This window comes from Uloborus diversus, chromosome 1, assembly GCF_026930045.1.
Source record: "Uloborus diversus isolate 005 chromosome 1, Udiv.v.3.1, whole genome shotgun sequence".
NCBI lineage: Eukaryota > Metazoa > Arthropoda > Arachnida > Araneae > Uloboridae > Uloborus > Uloborus diversus.
Window position 1 is genome coordinate 143,324,956 of NC_072731.1, and position 20,887 is coordinate 143,345,842.

The window sequence follows — 20,887 nt, forward strand, 5'->3', positions numbered from 1 at the left end:
TTCAAATGCTGTTTGTTGTTTTTTAAGAATAACAATCATTTTAAAATAATAAACAGAATATTAAGGAATAAATAAACAAAAAATTGAAGCCAAATGACGTTACAGTGTCTACACAATGCAAACATAATTAAAAAAAACGACAGGTGATAATTTTAACCATGAATTTATACGAAAATACTAAAGCGTACTATGACTTTTGTGGCTTTTTTTTTTTTTTTGTCTCTTCGTTTTTTTGACAAAATTCAAAAATGAAATTAGGCAATGTTTTGAAAAAAACTACAGAGTCTTATTTAGAATGGCATAGGAATGATTGCACATTGGGAAGCACATATTTTGGTCCACAAAAGAATTCTATCACAAGTTTTTAGAATCCATTTGTTTTAAATGGACCGCCTTTTAAAACTAATAAAACTGCAAGTGTCCAGTCACAGGCTTTTCAAATTGCCCCCTTTTCTGATTGCAGAAAAAAAGGAGCACGTGACCAACATGTGTTTCTCATTTCCTACATGTGATTTTCATGTTCAAAGAACTACACATGACCATTAGCAGGGCGTGCATGGGGGGGGGGGGATACAAGGGACACATTTTGGCTCGGACATGGATCTGAAGGGGGCCCGAAATTTTTTAAATGAGGAGTGAAATCCTGGGCGGACTGACCCGCCAGCCCATTGACAGATCCCCCTCCCGCCTATATGCACCCTCAAGCCTGAACTCTTCTTTTTATTTTACTTTATTTTTTTAAATTTATCTTTTTCTTTTTTTTTGGTGCAACTTCTTTATTTTCATTTTATTTTCTTTTTTCGCTCACAAACCTGTGCGAATTCACTTCGCTTTTTTCCTTTCCTTAAACTCGTTAACCTGTGTACCATCTTTTTTTTTTCCTTCCTTTTTTTCTCTTTCTACACCTTTTTTGCTTGGTTTTTTTTTTTTTTTTTTTTTTTTTTTGACCCCTCTGGAGGTTAAGGTTGGCGCCCCTATTGCGAGACCCAGTCCGCCCCTGGGTAAAATATACGTATGGGACGCAGGAGTAAACAATATGGAGGGAGGCCGTAAAAGTCACAGGAGCTACTCAAACGTGCTACCTAAAGAATGTTACTCACCTTAACAGCTAACAAAAATGAAAATCCATAGAGCATATATATGATAACAGAAAAGGGAGCAAAAGTAAGAGTTCGTTGAACGGTCAAAATGACAGCAGTCACTATTTCTAGGTATAAATCATTTATATTGACTATAATAACAAACACAATGAAATAAAATTTACTTTCTAGTGTTTAAATGTTTAAAACCAGTTTGATTGGTGTTTTCAAAAGTCGAAAATATTTGTGGACGTTTATTGAAAAAAAGTCGTATTCACATCCGTTTCCACAACGCGGAATTTCGACTTACACTTTTTTAGAACGCATCCTTTCGCGTAAGCCGAGATCAACTGAATAAAAAGTACGCAACGAAAAATAAAATTAGGAGTCACGCACTAAGAACAGCTGTTTTAAAACGAGAACGGGAGACAAGTTTTTACCTTCGCTTTCGACTTCGACCGCTTCGACTACCTTTCCGCAGCCATTTTCCGAGGGAGGGAAACATTTCCGATGTCGGCGCGAGCATGCGCAGTTCAAAGAGGTGACGTCACAATGACCTGGCAAACGAGTTTCCGCAGCGACGTTCTTTTCCGATAGGCTCTTGGAAGAATGGTGCAAGATTAGCGAAGAGAAAGGCAGAGTGAGATCTGTTTGAATGAAAACGGTTTCGAATGCGTTCTTCTTATTATTATCTCTTGAGGTATATGCTTCATTCTTACAAAGTGACTTCACGTCTATTACTCCAAAATCGAATGCGTTGTTCTTGCTTCTTGCCTGCTGCTATTTCTGTTTGATAAGTGTTCTGTTGTCTGTTTAAAATGCCTGTAAAAAGGAAAAGAGTCACTAAAAGCCAGATTAAAATATTGGTGGAACATATGGAGAAGAATGCAAATTTGAACTCTGGTACCTTGAACTCGAACTACTCTTCTGCCCAGAGACAGAAAGATTGGTTTGAATTAGGACTAAAGCTCAATGCGGAAGTTTTCGGAGCGGAAAAATCTATCGAAAAATGGCAAAAAGTAAGTATTTTTAATATTTACTCTTCAAAATATTTTTATGTATAAATCAGGGTCTGATTTAGGGCCAGAACGCCGCTTCGCTACTATTTTCCTGAAAAAAATCAGTTTCCGCGGCAAACTGATCGCGACTCAGGATATACATCTTCTTTACTAATAATAAAGCTGAAAATCTGGATCTCTGTCTGGATGTCTGTGACGCGCATGGCGCCTAGACCGTTTGGCCGATTTTTATCAAAATTTTTGCACAAAATTAAGTTTGTAGCATGAGGTTGTGCACCTCGAAGCGTTTTTTCGAAAATTGAATTTTGTTCCTTTTCTATGATTTTATTTTGGATTTAATTCCTCTTCACCGATGAACAAGTTATCATAACGTGGACGAACAAGTTATCATAACGTGGACGAGCAAGCTATCATAACATGGATGAGCAAATTACTATAGCATATTGGCAAGAAATCCATCGTCCATTATCTGTAAATCTACAGGCGAACCTTTTAATTTCCCACTACTAGCAAGGCCGTGCGGGTACCGCTAGTATATTATGTATGCATACCTTTAATGCATACAGTTAGAACGTCAAAAAATCCGAAAACACCCACTCATGTACCATGCTCAACTCATCGACAATAGCTATATTTCGTGAAATAAATAGTTGTATACAATGATTAAAGAAATGAAAGTAGTAAAGCTGGAGTAATATCGAAATGGGCACAGATTTCACCACATGGGGAGCTAGAATAAGCAAAAAGAAAATGAAGTTCGACAGTGAAAATTACATCACTGTCAAAAATAAAGTTCTTTTCAGATGAAGCTATGGGAGATATCAGTCTCTCAATAAAAAATATGTATAGAGTATTTTGGCATTGATTCAGTTTTGTTTGTGTGAAGTTAGTGCATTTTCCTGAATCGCGTTCGATTTTCTTGGTTCAAATTCTGTAGAATAGTACCAGTTGGCCCGACAGGTAAGGCGTCGTAGCTGGAGGGTTCTGGGTTCGATGCCAGCCGGTCGAAGTTCCTCCGTGTTCGTAAATGGTGACTGGGCTAGTTTTAAATAAGTTCGTGGTCACAAAGTGCTTCAAGTTCCCGTTGCAAATTAATAGCTCTGCGGTCCCAGCCAGTCGATTAAATCACTTGTAGTGGTAGGTACAGGGGACCCTGGAGTGTACTGTAGTGTAGAATAGGTCCTCACACAGTATATACAGCACTGTAAATACTTTCCTTTCTGTTCAGTAAACAATGAGAGTCAATTTTTGTTAAAAATTTAATTATGTATTATTGTGTTTTATGTACAGTATTGTACATAGGGGTGTTGACTGGAGGAATTGTGAACGACGTCTGTAATTTTAATATTCACAGTAATATTATGAAAACATAAGTAATAAGCAAAATGTTAGTTCCTTTTTAATATGCTATTAAATCTTGAAAACAACCACCCAAAACCTGGTATATCTATTTCAATACTGAAAAAAACATAGTTCTCTTTTCTAGTACCTCGGTTTGACAGCGCATTGGATAAATTTATTTATTTATTTATTTTTAATGTGTGTGTGTGTTTCAATTTTATAGTAATAAATGCATAAACCTTCTTTTTTTGAAGTGGCCGACTTGCTTAGATATTTGTTTCTCCTGTTTTTCTTAGTTTTAGCATTTTATTACAAGTTCACAATTACCCCTTCATTTTGAAAATTCACGGTAAATGTGAAATTAAAAAAGGAGTAATTGTGAACGCTGTTCCCAACTACAACGCACTACAAGCATGTCTGCAAAATAAACAATAAATGAAGAGGATGGCGGAATCATTGTAAAGGGACTCCGTTCTGCTAATACTACAAAAACTGTGTTTGTATGCAAAGAAAACAATCTATTTGTAGTCACTATTTTTGACATCGTTGCTGTTCTACCATTTACTGTGGAAACGTATGAGAATCGAAGAATAACTTGTCATGGATTTCTGGACGTAAATGAACGATGAGATTATGTTTTAAGTCTCATTAACAACTGAAACATTTTATTTGATTTATTAATAAAACAAAGTGGTAATTTTTTAGTTTTTTACCTTCAGTGCTTAAAAGCAAACTTGTTATTTTTATGTAAAAAAAGCAAAATCTGAGTTTACAATTTAAATTTGCATTTTTTTTAATCGACCAAGTATGTCCTTTTTAGTTCGTCTTAAACATCTGTTATAATTTTTTCCTATGATTTCCCACTTACTATTTTCAAAAAGAATTGAGAAATTTCTGACCTGTGTTACACAAGGGAAATTGCGAGCACAAAAAATACAAGTATCGTTTCCAAAGTAAGGTGAAAAAGTGAACATCTTGAAAAGAGCTTTATTTGCATCTATCACAATTCATTCTGAATAGCATTTCTGATACCATTCACAATTACTTCAAAAATCATGTGGTTTACAAATCTGTTCCGGGTAATTGTAGATGCCTCATACAATTTTTATTTTTGCAAAAAATGTGTTAAAAATTTGCGTGGTACATCCTGATTGATGCAGAAGTTTGAATATGAACTCTAAAATTGGATATTTTTAACACTTTTTTTTGAATTAATGATTTTTTTTTTTTTTAAAGCATCAAAAACTATTCACAATTACCCCGGTCAACTCTGTTGTTATGGTCTGTACTTACATATCATATAACCACTTTATTTCATTAAATGGCTTACTATTTTCCTTAAATGTATTTTCTTGGTTATTTTCGAAAATCCGCACAATTTCAAAATCTGAAATACCTATGGTTCCAATCACTTCGGTTTTTTGACGATCTATTCAGGGGTGCGGAGTCTTTAGCAGGGCTTGATTACCGCACTGGCCAACTAGGCCTGAGCCTGAACCCCCATCTTCACAAGGGGCCAATATTTTTTTTCTTCTTTAAATTATGCATATTGTCATATATTTTCAAGAAAATAATGAAAGATCAATTTAAAAAACCCTATTGAAACTTTGTTAATATTTCTCGTTTAGTTGTTTTTTTTTTTTTTTTTAATAAGAAAGCTTTTTTTCTTGAGAGTTTCATGCAAAGTTAAGTATTTATATATAGTTACGAGTTCCCCCCCCCCATAAATAAACCGACTAATGAAGCTAAAAAGACTCTAAAAAACGATTTGGTTGGAAAATGGCCCATTTTGTTTTTGAATATTTTTTTTCGAAAGGGGGAGGCTCTTACCTATTTTATTGTGCTGTAGAAGTATTCAATTGTGAAAGGGATACAACAAAGCAGCGGCGGTGCTAGGCGTGTGAAACGGTGTAACTGCAGCCAAGGCCTGACTAACTAAAAGTGAAGCCCTAGGCCCACAATAATTTGGGGGCCCACCTGAAGACTCTTTAGCGCAATGCAGTGGATCCCAGAACTATATAAATCATTTATTTTGTGCATTTATAAATCCCCTTCGGGGTTCCATATAATAGTAATACGATGAATTCGCTACTTGGCAGAATAAATAATAGTTCTCCTTTTAAGGATTCTTTTCCTCTATAAACAAGTCATTTTTTATTATTATTTAAAAAATACATGTATTTTTCGTATAGTAGTAATGCTATTTAAAAAACTTTAAGTATTTGGGGCCCCTTAGGAAGATGTGGAACCCCTAGGCCCAGGTCTAGCCGGCCTGTGCGGTAATCAGGCCGAGACTGCAGCTTGCCCGAAAAACAGAGTGTTCCATTTTAACATGCAAGACCTTTATTTTCGCAACCGTTAGTCCTAGATGTATACTTCCAATTGCAAAAATGTTCAAAATCAGATGCAGAGTTAAGATATTGAAAGTTTGAAGCAAAAATAAAAATGAGTCAAAAAATACAAAATTTAACTTTTTATACGGGCTTTAGGTTTCCTAACTAATATTTAGAGAAATATTCTCCATTAAAAACTATTACTGGTACAAAAAACTTGACATTTGTGAGACCAAAACTGAAGGATATATTCAAGTTTCAAGTTTTAGCGGACCATACAAAAGATGAGATTGGAACTTATCACCCTTTCAGAAGAATGACAGGTCGTCAAAGTAAGAAAATCAAGGTATTCGTATTTTTCATTGCTATTCAAAAATATATGCAAATGTTATACCGCGATAGGCAAAAACAATCCACAAAGCCTCGAACAATTTGAAAACCAGCACTTTGCACACATATAATTTTAAACACTTGTTAACCGCTATATTTTCCCCCAAAATGTGTTATTGACGGCGAGTGAAAAGTGGTGTAAGTCACAAAACGCTGCGTTTCATATCTCGGTGAATATTGGTCGTACTAATTTCAAACTTTTTGCGCTGGAATTATTTTTCTGAATATAAGTTAGGTGATCTGGGACCCGTATAAAAAAATTAATTTTTTAATTTTGTACTTATTTTAATTTTTACTTCAAACTTTCGATATCTTAACTCTGCATCTGATTTTGAACCTTTTCGCAAATGGAAATATACATCGAGGACTAACGGTTGCAAAAATAAAGGTCTTGCAGGTTAAAACGGAACACACTGTTTAAGGGCTAGAACCATAACTGCGACAATTTAAACATTATTTTGCGTTGACTTAAAATGCTAAAACAGAGAGAGGGGCCTCCCACTTATTGTGTGGTTTTGGGCTTCAATTTTAGTTAACCGGACCTTAGTGCTGGGCGATGCATCGATGCAGCGCCAAAAACCGGAGTGCATCGTGCATCCTACATCATTAAACCGGTTTAGAATTTTTCTCTAAACTGATGCATCAATACTTTTGCTTTTGCGATGTACAGACATAGGTCCATTGCTGCCGTTGTAATCTCTAATTTTTTCACATTAATGTTAATTAGCAGTGTGTCAATCCAATCTGGTTTAACAATGAAGGTGTGAAGAGTTAGGCCTTCATTTCTCCCAAAAAATGCAAGAATTGCCCATGTGCTCTCAGTTATAGACGAAAAATATGTTGATGAACTAGTAAAGTAGATCATGTAGTCACTTGCCAGAAAAAAAAAAGCGAAATTTAAAGAGCAAAGTAGCAACAAGAAATGCAACATTTATTTTGGTATAACAAGATGTGGAGTTCCTAGCACAGATGTCACTAACCCCCCTGCCCCCCCTCCCAAAAAAAAACTTATAAATGTTTTATGTAAATATAAAATTTATATCATTCTCAGAAACAACTCCGTTCCATTTTTGTGGCATATTAAACGTTTGGAAAACAAATATAAACTGCGAATCCATTCTATGTAAAATTTATCTTAGATGATCTATGTAACCTCTCCCCCCCCCCCTTCAATATTCGGCACTCTTAGTTTTGTTAATTTTGTTAGGTTAAATATAACTTAAGATATATATTAGTGGAAAATTTCAGAATTTTAAGTGTTCATATTTTTTATAAACAATGAAATCCTCTTTGAGTGTCACCCGGTGTGGCCCCCTCTTCCGCTACTGATTACTAGAAACCCTATTTTAATTCAATAATATGTGATCTTTTGTGTGGAATGCATGACTTTGCATCCATTTACTTGCATCTTTTTGCATTGAAAAAACAGGCTCATTCTAATCTCAAAATTTATCTTCCATATTTTAGCATTGATAGATAATATAATGAATTTGTTTCTGGGGCTGAAATCTGTTAATTCGTATTTGGTATGATACATAATTTTTATACCTTGTATATATTTTGTAAAACTTAAACAAGCTAGTTTAGTTTGAAAAAAACTTGCATCGTGATGCATCGCTACATCACGATGTAAGGTTGACGATGTATCACGATATGGAAATTCCTACCTCGCCCAGCCCTACCGGTCCCTGGTTTTGAGGAAAAACGACCGACTCAGACTCCAGGAATTTTAAACCTCCGACTCCTTCACGTAAAAATCAGTCCGCCTCCAGTCTTAAAATGTACACATGTATACAATGTTGCAGCATTGTATTCATGTGTATATTTTAAGTTAAATAAATACCTTTGTGCATAAAAAGTAAAGTAAGAAATAACAACGTCAAGTAGCATAAATAGTAGCAGACACGTGCTTCGGCGTTACAAGAAAGCCTTTTCAATACAAAAGACAGGGGTGTCCACCCCCTAAGGTCAAGGGGCCACCCTCAATATCGCGGAGACTCCCCCCTAAAATAAGAAAAATACCCCTCAAAACACTCCCCTAAAAATTTCAATGGCGCAGTCTGCGCCATGATTCCCCCCTCCCTTAGGTGAGCAGGGCCGTCCCAAGGGGAGGCAAGCAGTGTAATCGCCCCGGGTGCCACAAAATGAGGGGGCGCCGCAAGGCGCCCCTCGTTTTGACGGAACGCGACGACATTCACACAAAAACGACATTTTCACGAGTAGCGCCTTGCGGCGCCCCCTCATTTCGTGTATCAGAGATACACAGTCATAGACACAAAAAATAGAGAATTATTGCAATGATTCTCTTTTTTTCCTAGGGGCGCGAAAATATTTCTCTCTCCATGTCTCCAAAACATTCGTTTCCTTTGTATCATTGGAGCAGATACAATTTCTGAGAATATAACTGTTTAGAATCAAACAAAACGCATTTCTCCTTTGTTTTGTTCGCACCAAATTTGCTTGAATTCTACCCCTGCATACAGTGACGTACCCATAAAGAGGTTTTAAGAGAGCGCATTCAAAAAAAAAAATCTTTTTAATCGGATAGGGAAGAAGGTCAAAAGCTGTTCGGTCAAAATTTTGAAACTCTTAGGTTTAAAAACGCAATTTTAGTCTTAAAAACGCGATTATAGGCCATGTTTATTGACGTTACGGTAAGAGCTCAAAGATTGTTTCCCGATCGATTTCATTTTTTTAAAATAGATTAAAAGCGATTCCTTCTCCCCCTGCAAGTTTTCGAAATTGAAGCTTCAAAAACACAACTTTAGACAAACTTTGAAAATTTTATGGATAGTAGGATCTGGAGCATTTTCCAGGAAAATTGTTCAAAATTTTGGTACAAAAAATGTAAGCATTGTTTTACATTCAGGCGCTGTTCAACTTCAACTTTTTTTAAGTGTCGTTTAAACAACGAATTGCTTGTGATGTTAAGGGAACCTGGACGTTTTGTATGTTCAAAAAATTGATTTTTCAATTTTAGCTGCATAAAATAAAGGACACTTCCCTGATTCCAAAAATGTACATATTGTGTGGTAATCAAATTCCGAAAGCTAATTAATTTACTATTTAAAATGTTAACAAAAAAGCCACGCTCCTTTTGAAGGGACGGTATCTGGATTAAATGTTGACAAACCACTGTTTGCTTTCATCAAATATTTCATGATTCAGTTACTCTTACTTTTTTTTTTCTATTTACATAACGTAAACTTAGAAAATGCCTCGGCGTAAGCAGTTTGGGAAGAGAATCGCATGCTTACCAGTATTCTGCCGTGTGCAGGTAAACGGCAGTAATCTACAAAAATGAGTTTTTGAGAAACGCGTTTGAAGAAACGGTTTTGAAGAAACGCGTTTTTGATTTCCCACAAATATTAATAAAATATTAAAGTTTGATTTTAGGTGATTCTATATGTTTATATCGAAATATTTTTTAGGTAATCTGTTTCATTTTGATTTTTTAATCAAAATTTTGATTACTGCAGATACTGCCGTTTACCTGCTCTTCGCACTAGTAATTTTCATACACTTTTGACTGGTAGTTAGCAGTAACTGCACAATATGCTATTGAATGACCAATAATTAGATTCGACATAATACGGAGTAGACACGTTATTACGAAGTATATTTATTGCAAAGTGAATAATATATTTTGTTTTAAAACATAAATAAATACCGTGTAGACACTTGACATAAATTCAAAATAAATGAATTAAATGTAACTTGAAAATAAAAAGAAAATTTAATTTTCTTACATACAAAAATGAAAATAAATGCCTTTATGTATATATGTTAGTTTAAAAAAGATATAACTTAAATATGTATCAAACAAAATGACCTACATACATTTGATAGAATTCGAGTTGAGGATTGATTGAATGAGTGCTCTTGCTCCGATTCCTAGGCATATGTTTTGATTGCTTACGGCATTATCGAAAACTCTTATGTTCCTGTGTTATCACTTGGCAACCGCACGATTCTTTAGGCATTTTTACAAATTATGAAAAATTGCTTAATATTCCAATAAATTTCTATGAAAATTTAGGCAAAAGAAATGTTTCGTATTTTAACAATGGCTCTCATCGAACAACTTAAATTGCAGTCGCTTAATATTAAAAATTGAGGAAAATATCGCCTGCGACAAAACAAATGAAACAAAATCGTTCTGTTGCTACACGTTTATTTATCGTCTTCCAAGTATTGCTTGTGTTTGCTCGTATGTTATCTTTTATAACTATATGTTAGCAAGAACTGATTTTGTTTTATTGTTTTTAGAACACGAATATGACGAATCAAAGAACATTTTTTTTTTTTAAATGTCTGAGGCCTGTGAAATTACAAAACGTTTTCTTCGACTTTATTTGAAATAAAGTATGGTTATTTTCCTCAAGTAATGGTTTTAAGTTTCTCTTGCGCTGAAGGATGCCCGAAGTTAAATCTTTGAGATGCGATAATTCCCAATTTTGCCGATCGATAAAATACGACCTGGCACGCATATCTACATCTGATGAGAAGCGATTAGGAATGAATTTTTAAAATGCAATATTGTCTCCAAATTTGCCGAATAAACAATTTTTTGAGAGGCCACACAATTACTTCCAATCGGGGAGCTATTTCTTGAGCTTAGTTTAGTTTTAAAAAATTCGTGAAAACGGTTTTTGTGTCTTGGTGCAAATTTTGGTAGCGATTCAGTTATGTTCCATTCTTCGGGCAATGGTTATGGACCGGCATAGATCAGTAAATACATGCTACTAAATACCTGCACAATGCAGCGATAATATCAATTACTGCTAATCACCACTGATTTAAAAAAATGCTCTTATTTAGCGGCAAGCAAATAAACATGTGTGCACCATAAAACTGAAGTAATATAGATTTCAAAAATGCAAAAAAAGATGAAAATGAAAAAATTCGCAGTCACTGCCGTTTACCTTCCCACGATAGAAAGGTTGTGGACAAAAAATTTTAAAGATGCAAATAAATGAAAATCAAAAAATTTGCAGTTACTGCCGTTTGCCTGCCCACGGGAGAAAGTTTCCGGTCTTCCGTGTGCAGGTAAAGAGCAGTAAGTGCATTCTGTGATTACCTGCAAAATGTAGCGATAAAAGCAGTTACTGCTGTTTGCCTGCTCACGGGAGAAAGTTTTCGTTCTTCCGTGGGCAGGTAAAGAGCAGTAAGTACATACTGCCAACTTCCCGCAAAATGTTGCGAAAAAAGCAGTTACTGCTAATTACCACTAATAAAAGAATGCTTTTTTTTCTGCGGCAACCAAATAAAAATGTTTGTACCATAAAACTATATCAATATAGATATCAAAAATGCAAAAAAATGAAAATCGAAAAATCTGCAGTTACTGCCGTTTACCTGCACACGGCAGTATTATCAAGGTCAACACGTTTTCCCATTTTTCAGAAAACACATTTTTTTGAACTTTAGGCACGCTTAGATAAAACTCATATCATTGTATAATTATGAAACTTTGTATTATAACATATACAAGCATTTTGCATGTGTTAAACTTATTTTTACTATATTTTAGGTACTATTGTATTTTTATGAGGCTAATTTTAGTGAAAAATATCGTACTTTTTCGGGATTTTATGAAATACTATATTTTAACATTTTTTTGTTGTTTTTTAATTTGAAGGTAACTGAAAAAAAATTGGCTCACTGTAATTTGTGACCTTTTGCCTGTATAGTATTGAAGTTTAGAGTGATTTAATTCCGAACTGTATTTGCTAAGCGTACCTATTTGCAGTCTTAAATTTTCAAACTGTCGTGCAACTATATATTTTCTATTTACTATTCAAAATTATATTCTTTAAGGGAAAAAATATTTTTACTGGTTTATGATGAGAAGATTACATTCTCTCTATATACAATAGTTTTAATTCACACTTGATTTTAAAACGAATAAACACCTCGTGTTTGCAACGAAAAATTTGACTCTTTTCGTTGCCAAGAACGTCCCGGTACCCAAAAAAAGGTGGCATGGGACCCCTGCACGAATATTTTTTTTTTAAACTCAAGTTTTAAAACGCAAGTTGTAAGACCATATTTAGTAATATTAGGGTCAGTGATTTTTCGAAATTAGAGCTCCAAAAACGCTATTCTGAGCGATTTCCGATGTTGTTGAGTATTTGTGGGCTTCTCCCTAAAACGTACAAATATTTGATATAAAAGAATAACATCTTTGTTCATAACATATATAAAAACTGGTATTAAGTTGGTACAAGTGAAAACAAAAAACTCTTGAAAAGAATAATTGGATGAGTCCAGATCGAAATTTAATTTTGTCTATTTATAATCAGCAAATTCTTTATTCGTGTTCTTAGTTTGATCAATATGAATAACCAACTCAGTTTTAATTGTTTGTTTTTTTATCTAGTGGGATAAAATTTCACTAGATAAATATTTAGATATTCATCATTTCCATTTTCCTAAAAGTTTTTGGGGCATTAATATTTCAAGTACTCGAAACAGATTCATTGCTTGTGTTTTAATTTGTATATTATGCATAGCTTTCTGATTGTTCTGTTTATTAGTATATAAAAAAAATAAATAAGTATGTATAATGCATTGATGTTATAACTAACTTGATTTTTCTGTGCGTATGGGGGGGGGGGGCGCCAGGAAACTTTCGCCCTGGGCTTCGTCAGCTCTTCGTACGGCCCTGTAGGTGGGCACCCCTGCGAAAGAAATGAGCTCCGACAGCCGAGTTCTATTGTATTTCAAATGCAACATGTTGCACTTAAATAAAGCTAACTCGGACGCGCTCACATTGAACAACTGCAGAAAGTTCACGTGCCGAACAAAGATGTTACGTACTTTACTAATTCGCATCAACAAGTAATCAATTAGTGTATTTAGGCAGTAAAGATAACTATTGACAATCTCTAAATTGGTACATATGCAATTTGATAAATTTTCAACACTTTTTAAACGACATTTATTATTTTATTTTACGTAACAAAAAAAGGTAAGCAATATCTTCCATTTTTGTTTTTCAGACCTGGAGCGACTACAAATCTGAAGTGAAAAGAAGACATCGAGATTTCCAAGAGAAAATTATTACCGGTCCTTTTGCATTGCGAGAGCTTACTTCTTTGGATAGAAGAATTTTAAAATTAATGGGAAAAGACGTTACTGATGGATTCGAACCAAAGGTCAGAAAATTCCATTTAAGGAACAACCGTTTGAAAAGAAATGAAAACTATTTGTCATTGATAATATGACTTCCTTTTCTCCAATTTAATGTCATTTCCTCATTACTGGCAATTTTAACTGGCAATTGATTCAATAGTTTACTCTCTAAACATCACCAACAGTAGCGAAATTGAAATCAGATTTTTTAAAAAAAAATCGCCAAATTTGGAAACCATTTTTGGAAAATGTCTGTCTGTGTGTGTGTTCAAGTGTGTGTCATGTATGTGCGTGACCAGTTTTTTTGTGTCCGCTCTACAGCAAAAACTACCACATGAAACCGAACGAAATTTGGTACACATATGTGCCCCTATGTGAACTTGTGCCATTGGTTTTTGCCCATGATAGAATCTTCCTTCACTGACAAATCAGAAAGATCATTTCTATTGTCTAGGAATGGCTCAAAATTTTCAATGCTTTTTTGGTTGTGCATCACCGACGTCGATATCCTCGTTGGTTGTGGCCTCCTTTGTCACTCCTAAAAACTCTTCTTCCAGTGAGTTCTGAACTGTGTCAGTTTAATATAACTTTACTTCTGGAAAGAGCTCTGGAACCAATTGCAAAAAATGTTTCCAGTGGATCAAGCTCGATTATTAGCACGCCAAAATGCAGTTGATTACGCTTAATCTGCAATCTTTAGGAGTTTGGATTTTGGAAGAGGGAAAATTTTTATCTGTTTGCATTGCCGCATCCGCGTAAACCAGAAATTCCTCCGCGTAAAATAAAATAAAGGTGTCAAATCTTAAACTGCGTATAATCGAAACCGCGTAAAATAAACCCGCGTAAAACGAAGGTTTACTGTATTTCAACCAGCTCAGCTATAATTAAGCAAGATTATTTTTATGTCTCAGCAGGTTAGAGAATTATTTTCGAAGCACCATGAGTCAAAAAAATTTTATCGTTAGCTGTGGTAGCAAAAGAGCACTACCCTGGGCACCGATGGATTAGTGCATGATTTCCTGTTCTTCTGAATTCTGAAAAGCATGCAATAAAAATTCACTAAAAGGTAAAAACTGTAGTATCAAGGTGTTTTATATACAACGAATTAAAATTGTCATAAATTTTAATTCATTTTATAAGTTATCATGTTTTTAAACATTATATTTTGTTAATATTAGACCCGTTTGATGATCACCTCTTGTTAGTCAGTGTGTGTTTTGTACCATACTGCGGTAACTCATATTTAAGAAACTCGACGCCCCCCCCCCCCAAATGAAATGCTGAACTGCCGCCCCTTTCCAGTGTTATCACCAGAATTTTTGTAAGTGTGTGTGGATCCCGTTGATTGTTTGGTTATACTTTAAATACAGTGGACGGCGGTTTCATTGAATCAGCGGCTTTAATGAATCAAATTGTCAAATACAGAATAAAATCCAGCTTTACTGAATTAGCTGCTTTATTGAATCAGCCGCATTATGGAATCAAAATTGCTTAGAACAATCGCGATTCATATAGGCGGCGGCCACTGTATTGCTGTCAATTTACTGTAATATTGCTATTTAATCAATATTAAAAACTGATTTTTTTTTAATTTTATTTTACCAAATTCATGTTCTATAACTACTACAGCGTTTCCTGGTGAGGTCTTGTGGACCTCATCAGCTTGAACGTCCAAGTTATGCTAGAAATGAATAGATTGTTTGAACTTAAGTTTTCTTATTTTATTAGGTTGAGTTTGAAGATGCTGCAAGCGACCAGTTACCGTGGGAAATATCCCAGGTCAATTCCCTTTGCCAAGAGTCAGTAGCTCCCACCATACAAGCAAAAGCAACCAGTCAGCCTTTGATACTAACTCCCGCGACTTCAAGCCGTCTCCCGGAGGAGAAGGATGATTCCCTTCCAGGCAAAGGCAAGGAAGATGAAGAGACGAATGACAACAGCAAGAATCAGCTTGAAGCACCATCGACTACTACTTCAGCAATAATGGAAGTGGCCAAAGCGCTGCGGACACTTGCCGATATTCAGTCTAAATTTCTTGAAATAGAGGACAGAAAAGCATCTGCGTTTGAAAAAATTGCAGAACATTTTTGTAAATAAATTTATTTATATATTTGTTACAACCACTACAGTGTGGCTCTAAAAAGTTGAAGCTTGTCCTTGCCAACTCTCACTTCTTTTTGAGGTAGTAGAAAAGGGTGATTTGAGTAGATATGAGTTGTGTTACTTTCTTATTAGTTTGGCGAAGGTCTACTTAAATCCGTGTCGATAATACCTTCTTTTCACTGATCTGCCAAAAATAGAGCATATATATTTGTATATATATATATATATATATATATATATATATATATATATATATATATATATATATATATATATATATATATATATATATATATATATATATATATATATATATATATATATATATGCGGACGCATCAGCTTAAGTTTAGCCATTTTGGATCGGATTTGTCATTGTAGCGGAGCTAGAATTACCACAGCAAGGTTTCTAGTTTTGCCAAAGTGGCCAAAAAATATATTTTATTTAATACACAATTACGTGCTGCTAATAACTCGCCAGAATAGACAACCACTCAAACACTTGCTTCGATCCAAAATGGCTGATCCCGATGCGTCAGCTCGTCTATATACGGGCATTAGCCCAAAAAGGAGTAGGAGTCAACCTTGTCGATATAAAGCTTCAAATAAATAAATAATCAGAGCGGCAATATACAGCGAAACCTCTCTAAAAAGGGTACTTTTCCTTGAGCCGGGCGCATGCGAAAATCGCCAAATGATTACAAATACAAATGTGACGACCAGCAACAGACTTTGGGTCCAGCTAGGCTGGTTCTAGTCAATTAATTAGTCCTCAATTAGGATCAATGGCCCTCTTAAAGCTAAAATTATGTTGCACTGCCAACATTAATAAAATCATCGACGGACCATTTGAAAATTTTATTTGTCATCTTTAGAACAGAAAAAAGCAAAAATTAAATATGGTAGCTATGGCAACTAACAGCCAGCGCCATCTCACAAGCGAAGAGGCACTCACAAATGGAGAGGTCTCCGAAGTGGAGAAATACTCAACACACCCCCTTGCTCATTACCGCCTCTTCTGGTAAGCTATTCCAAGTGCCCACGAACCTGCTAAAGTAAATGTTTTCCCTAATTTCCATGTTAGCCTGAGATTTAAATAGCTTAAAACAATGACCCCTCGTCCTGCTTTCCCCACAAAAATTTAATCCATTTACTGTCTGACCATCGATTACATGGAAAGGCTAATATCTGGTTTATAAGCGGGGATGGACGTATCTTTTAGTTTATAGGGATGTTAGTTGTTTCGTTTCAGATGTGCACTTTTGCCTCTCCATTATTTAGCCTTAGTTTTGTAAAAATGAAAATTTGCTCGCAGCAACATTTTTTAAATCTAAAGTGTATTCGAATTATATTCTCACGGCAAAAAATTGATTTATTTATTCACAACAAAGTTTTGAGCTTACCATTTTGCTTTTACGTTCCTGAACGAAATAAAAACATTGTATTTTCTTTTTGTTGTTTCCATGGTAACTATTCTTGTTTCCCTTAATTTTATTTTTGAGAATGCAATAAATACATAAGGCGCTAGTGACATTACAAGACGCGTGCATCAAAATTCCATCGTTATTTTCCCTTCACCCCTGCTAGATTCATTCAGATGGAATCGTCTTTACTTGGCAGATTGCCGAATTACATACAATCCGTGGTCAAACGGTACATCTTTCATTTTGATAAATTTAAATAACTGAATCATGTCCCCTCTGACTCTCCTTTGCTCCAGGCTATACATGTTAAGGCTATGAAGTCTGGTATCATAATCTAAATCTGAAAGTCTCCTTACTAATCTAGTTAGCCTTCTTTGAATCCTTTCCAATGCAAAAATATCTTTCTTTAGATAAGGCGACCAAAACTGAACAGCGTACTCCAAATGAGGTCTTACTAAACTCCTACATAAAGGCAGAAGAACCTTCTTAGATTTGTTTGAAATAGATCTATTGATAAACCCAAGCATTTTGTTGGCTATGTTACTAGCAATGCTGCTCTGTTGACTAAACTTGAAGTCCTGATTTATTAAGATACCCAGATCCATAACATTTTCTGCCAGATTAATGACTGAACCTTGTAAACGATATCTCGTACGCTTATTTCCATGACCAAAGTGTAGCACTTGACATTTCCCTACATTAACTGCCATACCCCATATATCTGCCCACTTAGTAATATGATCTAAACCCTCTTGAAGCTGTTTTACTTTGTTCTTCATATTCGACAATCCCCATTACTTTCACATCATCAGCAAAACAATTCATGCTTCCAGAAATATTTTCATTGATGTCATTCATAAAGATAATAAACAAAAGAGACCCTAAAGCTGAACCCTGAGGAAGCCCGCTTAAAACATCACTCCATTCCAAAACAGACTCATTTTCCCCCTTATACAGGCAGAACAAGTGACGTAAGTCACAAGAGATTCACCTGTCCCCCTTCCCACTCTTTACCTCTTTCAAAATGCATATAACACCCATTTCTACTCAGTGAATGTACGCCAAAAGGCAAAATAGAAAGATAAAAATGCAAAAAAAAAAAAAAAAAAAAAAACAGAATAAATACTAAAAACAGCAGTAAATAAACAAACAGAGTTGCTACACCCAATAAAGCACACAAAATCAAAAACCAGGAGATCACCACATGTTAGGCTAAGCTCCAAAAAATGCAAAAACACTTCAAGAATACAATAGCAGCAAAAATGAGTCCCCAAAATACAATAAAACTAAATTACTTGATAAAGTGCAGTAAAAAAAACCTAAAACTAGACAGTAATAATAAAAAATATAGTAAGAAAACACTTATCTAATTAGCAGCAATAACACTCCCTGCATCACAGGCGCCCTCTAGTGGTCAGTTACGCCCAATGCCAAGCGAATACGCTCAACAAGGGTTGTAAGAAAATTGGCGATTTCTATATCAATTTGGCGAATCATCGCTTGGCGTTGGGCGTAATTATTTGGCGATTTTCGGTTGCTCCCGGTTAGTGGAAAAGAACCCTGAAAAGTTTGTAACAAGGGTTATAATCACTTTAAATCTAACGTTTTGCCAATCCTTCGCTTTAGGGCTATCGACTAATAATAAGAGACTAATAATAATGAGACTTATTATTAGTTTATGGTTAGGGCTGCCACGTTGCCAACACATATTCACGTGTGAGCCAAGAAAAATAGTTTAACCGCTCACATGTTAGGTACAAAAATGAAAATTTAAAACTTTTCTTGCAGAACTTCAAGAGAATTTCTTGCGATTCAGCGACTTTTCTTATTACGGTGACCGTAAAATTGCTTTGTAAAGATGTAGGTGGTAAAATTCTCTTCTGGGTGGTAAAAATTTTAGAATCTGAGTTAATTTTATTTAAAAAGCTCTTTAATTTAGAGCGACTTTTCAAGGTACATATTGTAAAGCAATAAGGGGAAAAAATAGTTTGAACGAAAGTTTTCTAAAAAAAAAATGTTTTGTGAGTATGTTCTGTTGTTAAAAAGCTGTTGAGCGAAGTGGTCAGATATAAAATATATGAATGAAATCCAGTGGCGCCCATTTTTCGAAAATATTGGGTGGGATCCAAAACCTGGGAAACATTTTTTCTTTGCGAAGGTTGGGGGGGGGGGGGATGGGAAACTAAATTAAACATGTATGTTTAAACTTAAGTATAATGATGATTTTAATGAATAATATTTTAAAAATATTTTTCTTAGATTGTCTGCTAACTTTTTAATAGATTGTTAGATACTTCATATTTGCTATAACACCGCGATTTTGGCTGCAAACGATATAGTACAGTAAAATTGGGTCAAAAAATGGCCAAACCCAAACATCAGACAAAAAAAATTAATTTGAATTTTGTTATCTTGAATTCAAATTATGTTTTTCGCAATCACGAGTGTGTGTGTATATGTAAGCGTGTGTTTGTGTGTGGAGGGTATGTGTGTGTGTAGGCATGTGTGTTTGTGTCTGTGCAGGCATGAGTGTGTGGGTAGTTGTGTGTATGTGTGTGGGGGGGTATGTGTATGTGTGTGTAGGCATATGTGTTTGTGTCTGTGTGCAGGCATGAGTGTGTGGGTAGTTGTGTATATGTGTTTGTGTATGTGTGTACGTGTATATATGTATATGTGTGTAGGTGCGTGTAAGTGTAGGATATTGACGAAACCTGGAGACGGTTTTCGCTAGAGGTGCAGCATCGTGAGGACCCGGTCGACGGTGATGCTGTGGAGGGTGGCGGTGGGAAAAATGATAGGACATCAAAAAGTCAAATGAAAGCAATAAGCAATTGTGATTGCTGAAAAAAAAGTTGAAACCTGTTGCAAATTATTTCTTCCCCTTCCAGCAAGAAGGGGTAAAAAGTCCTAGCACTTTGCGCGTCGGATTTTGGGGGAAAGGGGGGGGGGGGGCGAAATAATCCTCCTTTTAAATAAAAATAATTTCTATTACTTAAAAAAAATTCTCAAAAGTCGCAGAAATCACAATCTATAATAGTAAAATAATAAACTCTCATAGAAAAAAAAATGCTAAATAACCGGGGTGCACAGGCCGGGGGAGGGGGGGGTCCATGGCGCAGATTGCCTCAATGGAATTTTTAAGCCAGTTTTTTCATTTTTTCAAGGGGTGTTTCTTCCCTTTTTGAGGGCTTTTATTCTGGATGGGTACTCCATCACTTTGGCGGGGGGGGGGGGGGGAGACCATGAATTTGCATTCTAAAATCAACGATTGCTGTGAAGTTCATGAAACAATTTCATTGATTTTAAACTTTTCCGAAGTATAAAATGCCACACAATGATATAGTAATGTCAGAAGGATAATTCTAAAAGATCTAAGCGAGCTCAGTAACCAATTTAGTTGTGACTGGAGTTATTAAACTGTTTAGAGCGCTAGGGTGATATCTAAGACAAAATTCCTGTGCAACATAAAAAAAGGTCTAATTGACTGAAGTTTACCTCCTTCTTAATTAATTTACTTCAACTTTTCTATCATCTTTTGCCATTACCGTAAACTGAAATTGCCAACAGTGAGACGGGCAATGCTGTAATCAGGGCCGATCCTAGGATGTCGGCCGCCCGTGTGCAAAGATCTAATGTGCCGCCCCTCAGGAGTAATTTGCATAAGTTCTAATTTAAAAAAGAAAAAAAAAAGAATGATGAACTTAAAAAAGGGAGAAAAGTTTTATTATTAAGAAACTCCTTAGGTGCAATTTATATCTTTGAAGAAAGTAATAGATATCAAAATTTACAAGTCGTAAAAAACGCATTTTATAGTCTGTCTTCGGTGACATCAGAGAAAGGACGGAGGAGGGGGAATCAGGGGAGGGGGGATTGCTCCCAGTAAATTATCGAAATTGGCGTACGAAAAATAGTTTTAGTAATCTTTGGTTGTGTTTGGTTGCAAGGAGAAAAAAGTCGGGTATATTCAAGGTGCATGAAGAAATTTTCGAAATTGACGTCAAATATCGCAATTTCAGGAACTTTTTCGAGACTTCAGGGGAAAAGTAATGTTGAAGTTCTCTC

The 20,887-nt window shown here is 35.3% G+C and overlaps 1 protein-coding gene across 1 annotated transcript; it reads left to right on the plus strand.

Moving 5' to 3' along the window:
- The first annotated feature begins 1,581 nt into the window (after positions 1-1,581).
- LOC129221788 (uncharacterized) lies at positions 1,582-15,476 on the plus strand. The gene is made up of 3 exons (XM_054856193.1): positions 1,582-2,098; positions 13,167-13,322; positions 15,028-15,476. Exons 1-3 carry the CDS (start codon positions 1,898-1,900, stop codon positions 15,394-15,396), a joined length of 726 nt encoding a protein of 241 aa, XP_054712168.1. The 5' UTR covers positions 1,582-1,897; the 3' UTR covers positions 15,397-15,476.
- The last annotated feature ends 5,411 nt before the right edge of the window (positions 15,477-20,887 follow it).

Bases quoted from the DNA above. Each gene is read 5' to 3' on its own strand.
- LOC129221788 (XM_054856193.1), top strand. From the start codon at position 1,898: ATGCCTGTAAAAAGGAAAAGAGTCACTAAAAGCCAGATTAAAATATTG. The intron at 2,099-13,166 runs GTAAGTATTTTT...TTTGTTTTTCAG, and splicing joins CTATCGAAAAATGGCAAAAA to ACCTGGAGCGACTACAAATC. The intron at 13,323-15,027 runs GTCAGAAAATTC...TTATTTTATTAG, and splicing joins CTGATGGATTCGAACCAAAG to GTTGAGTTTGAAGATGCTGC.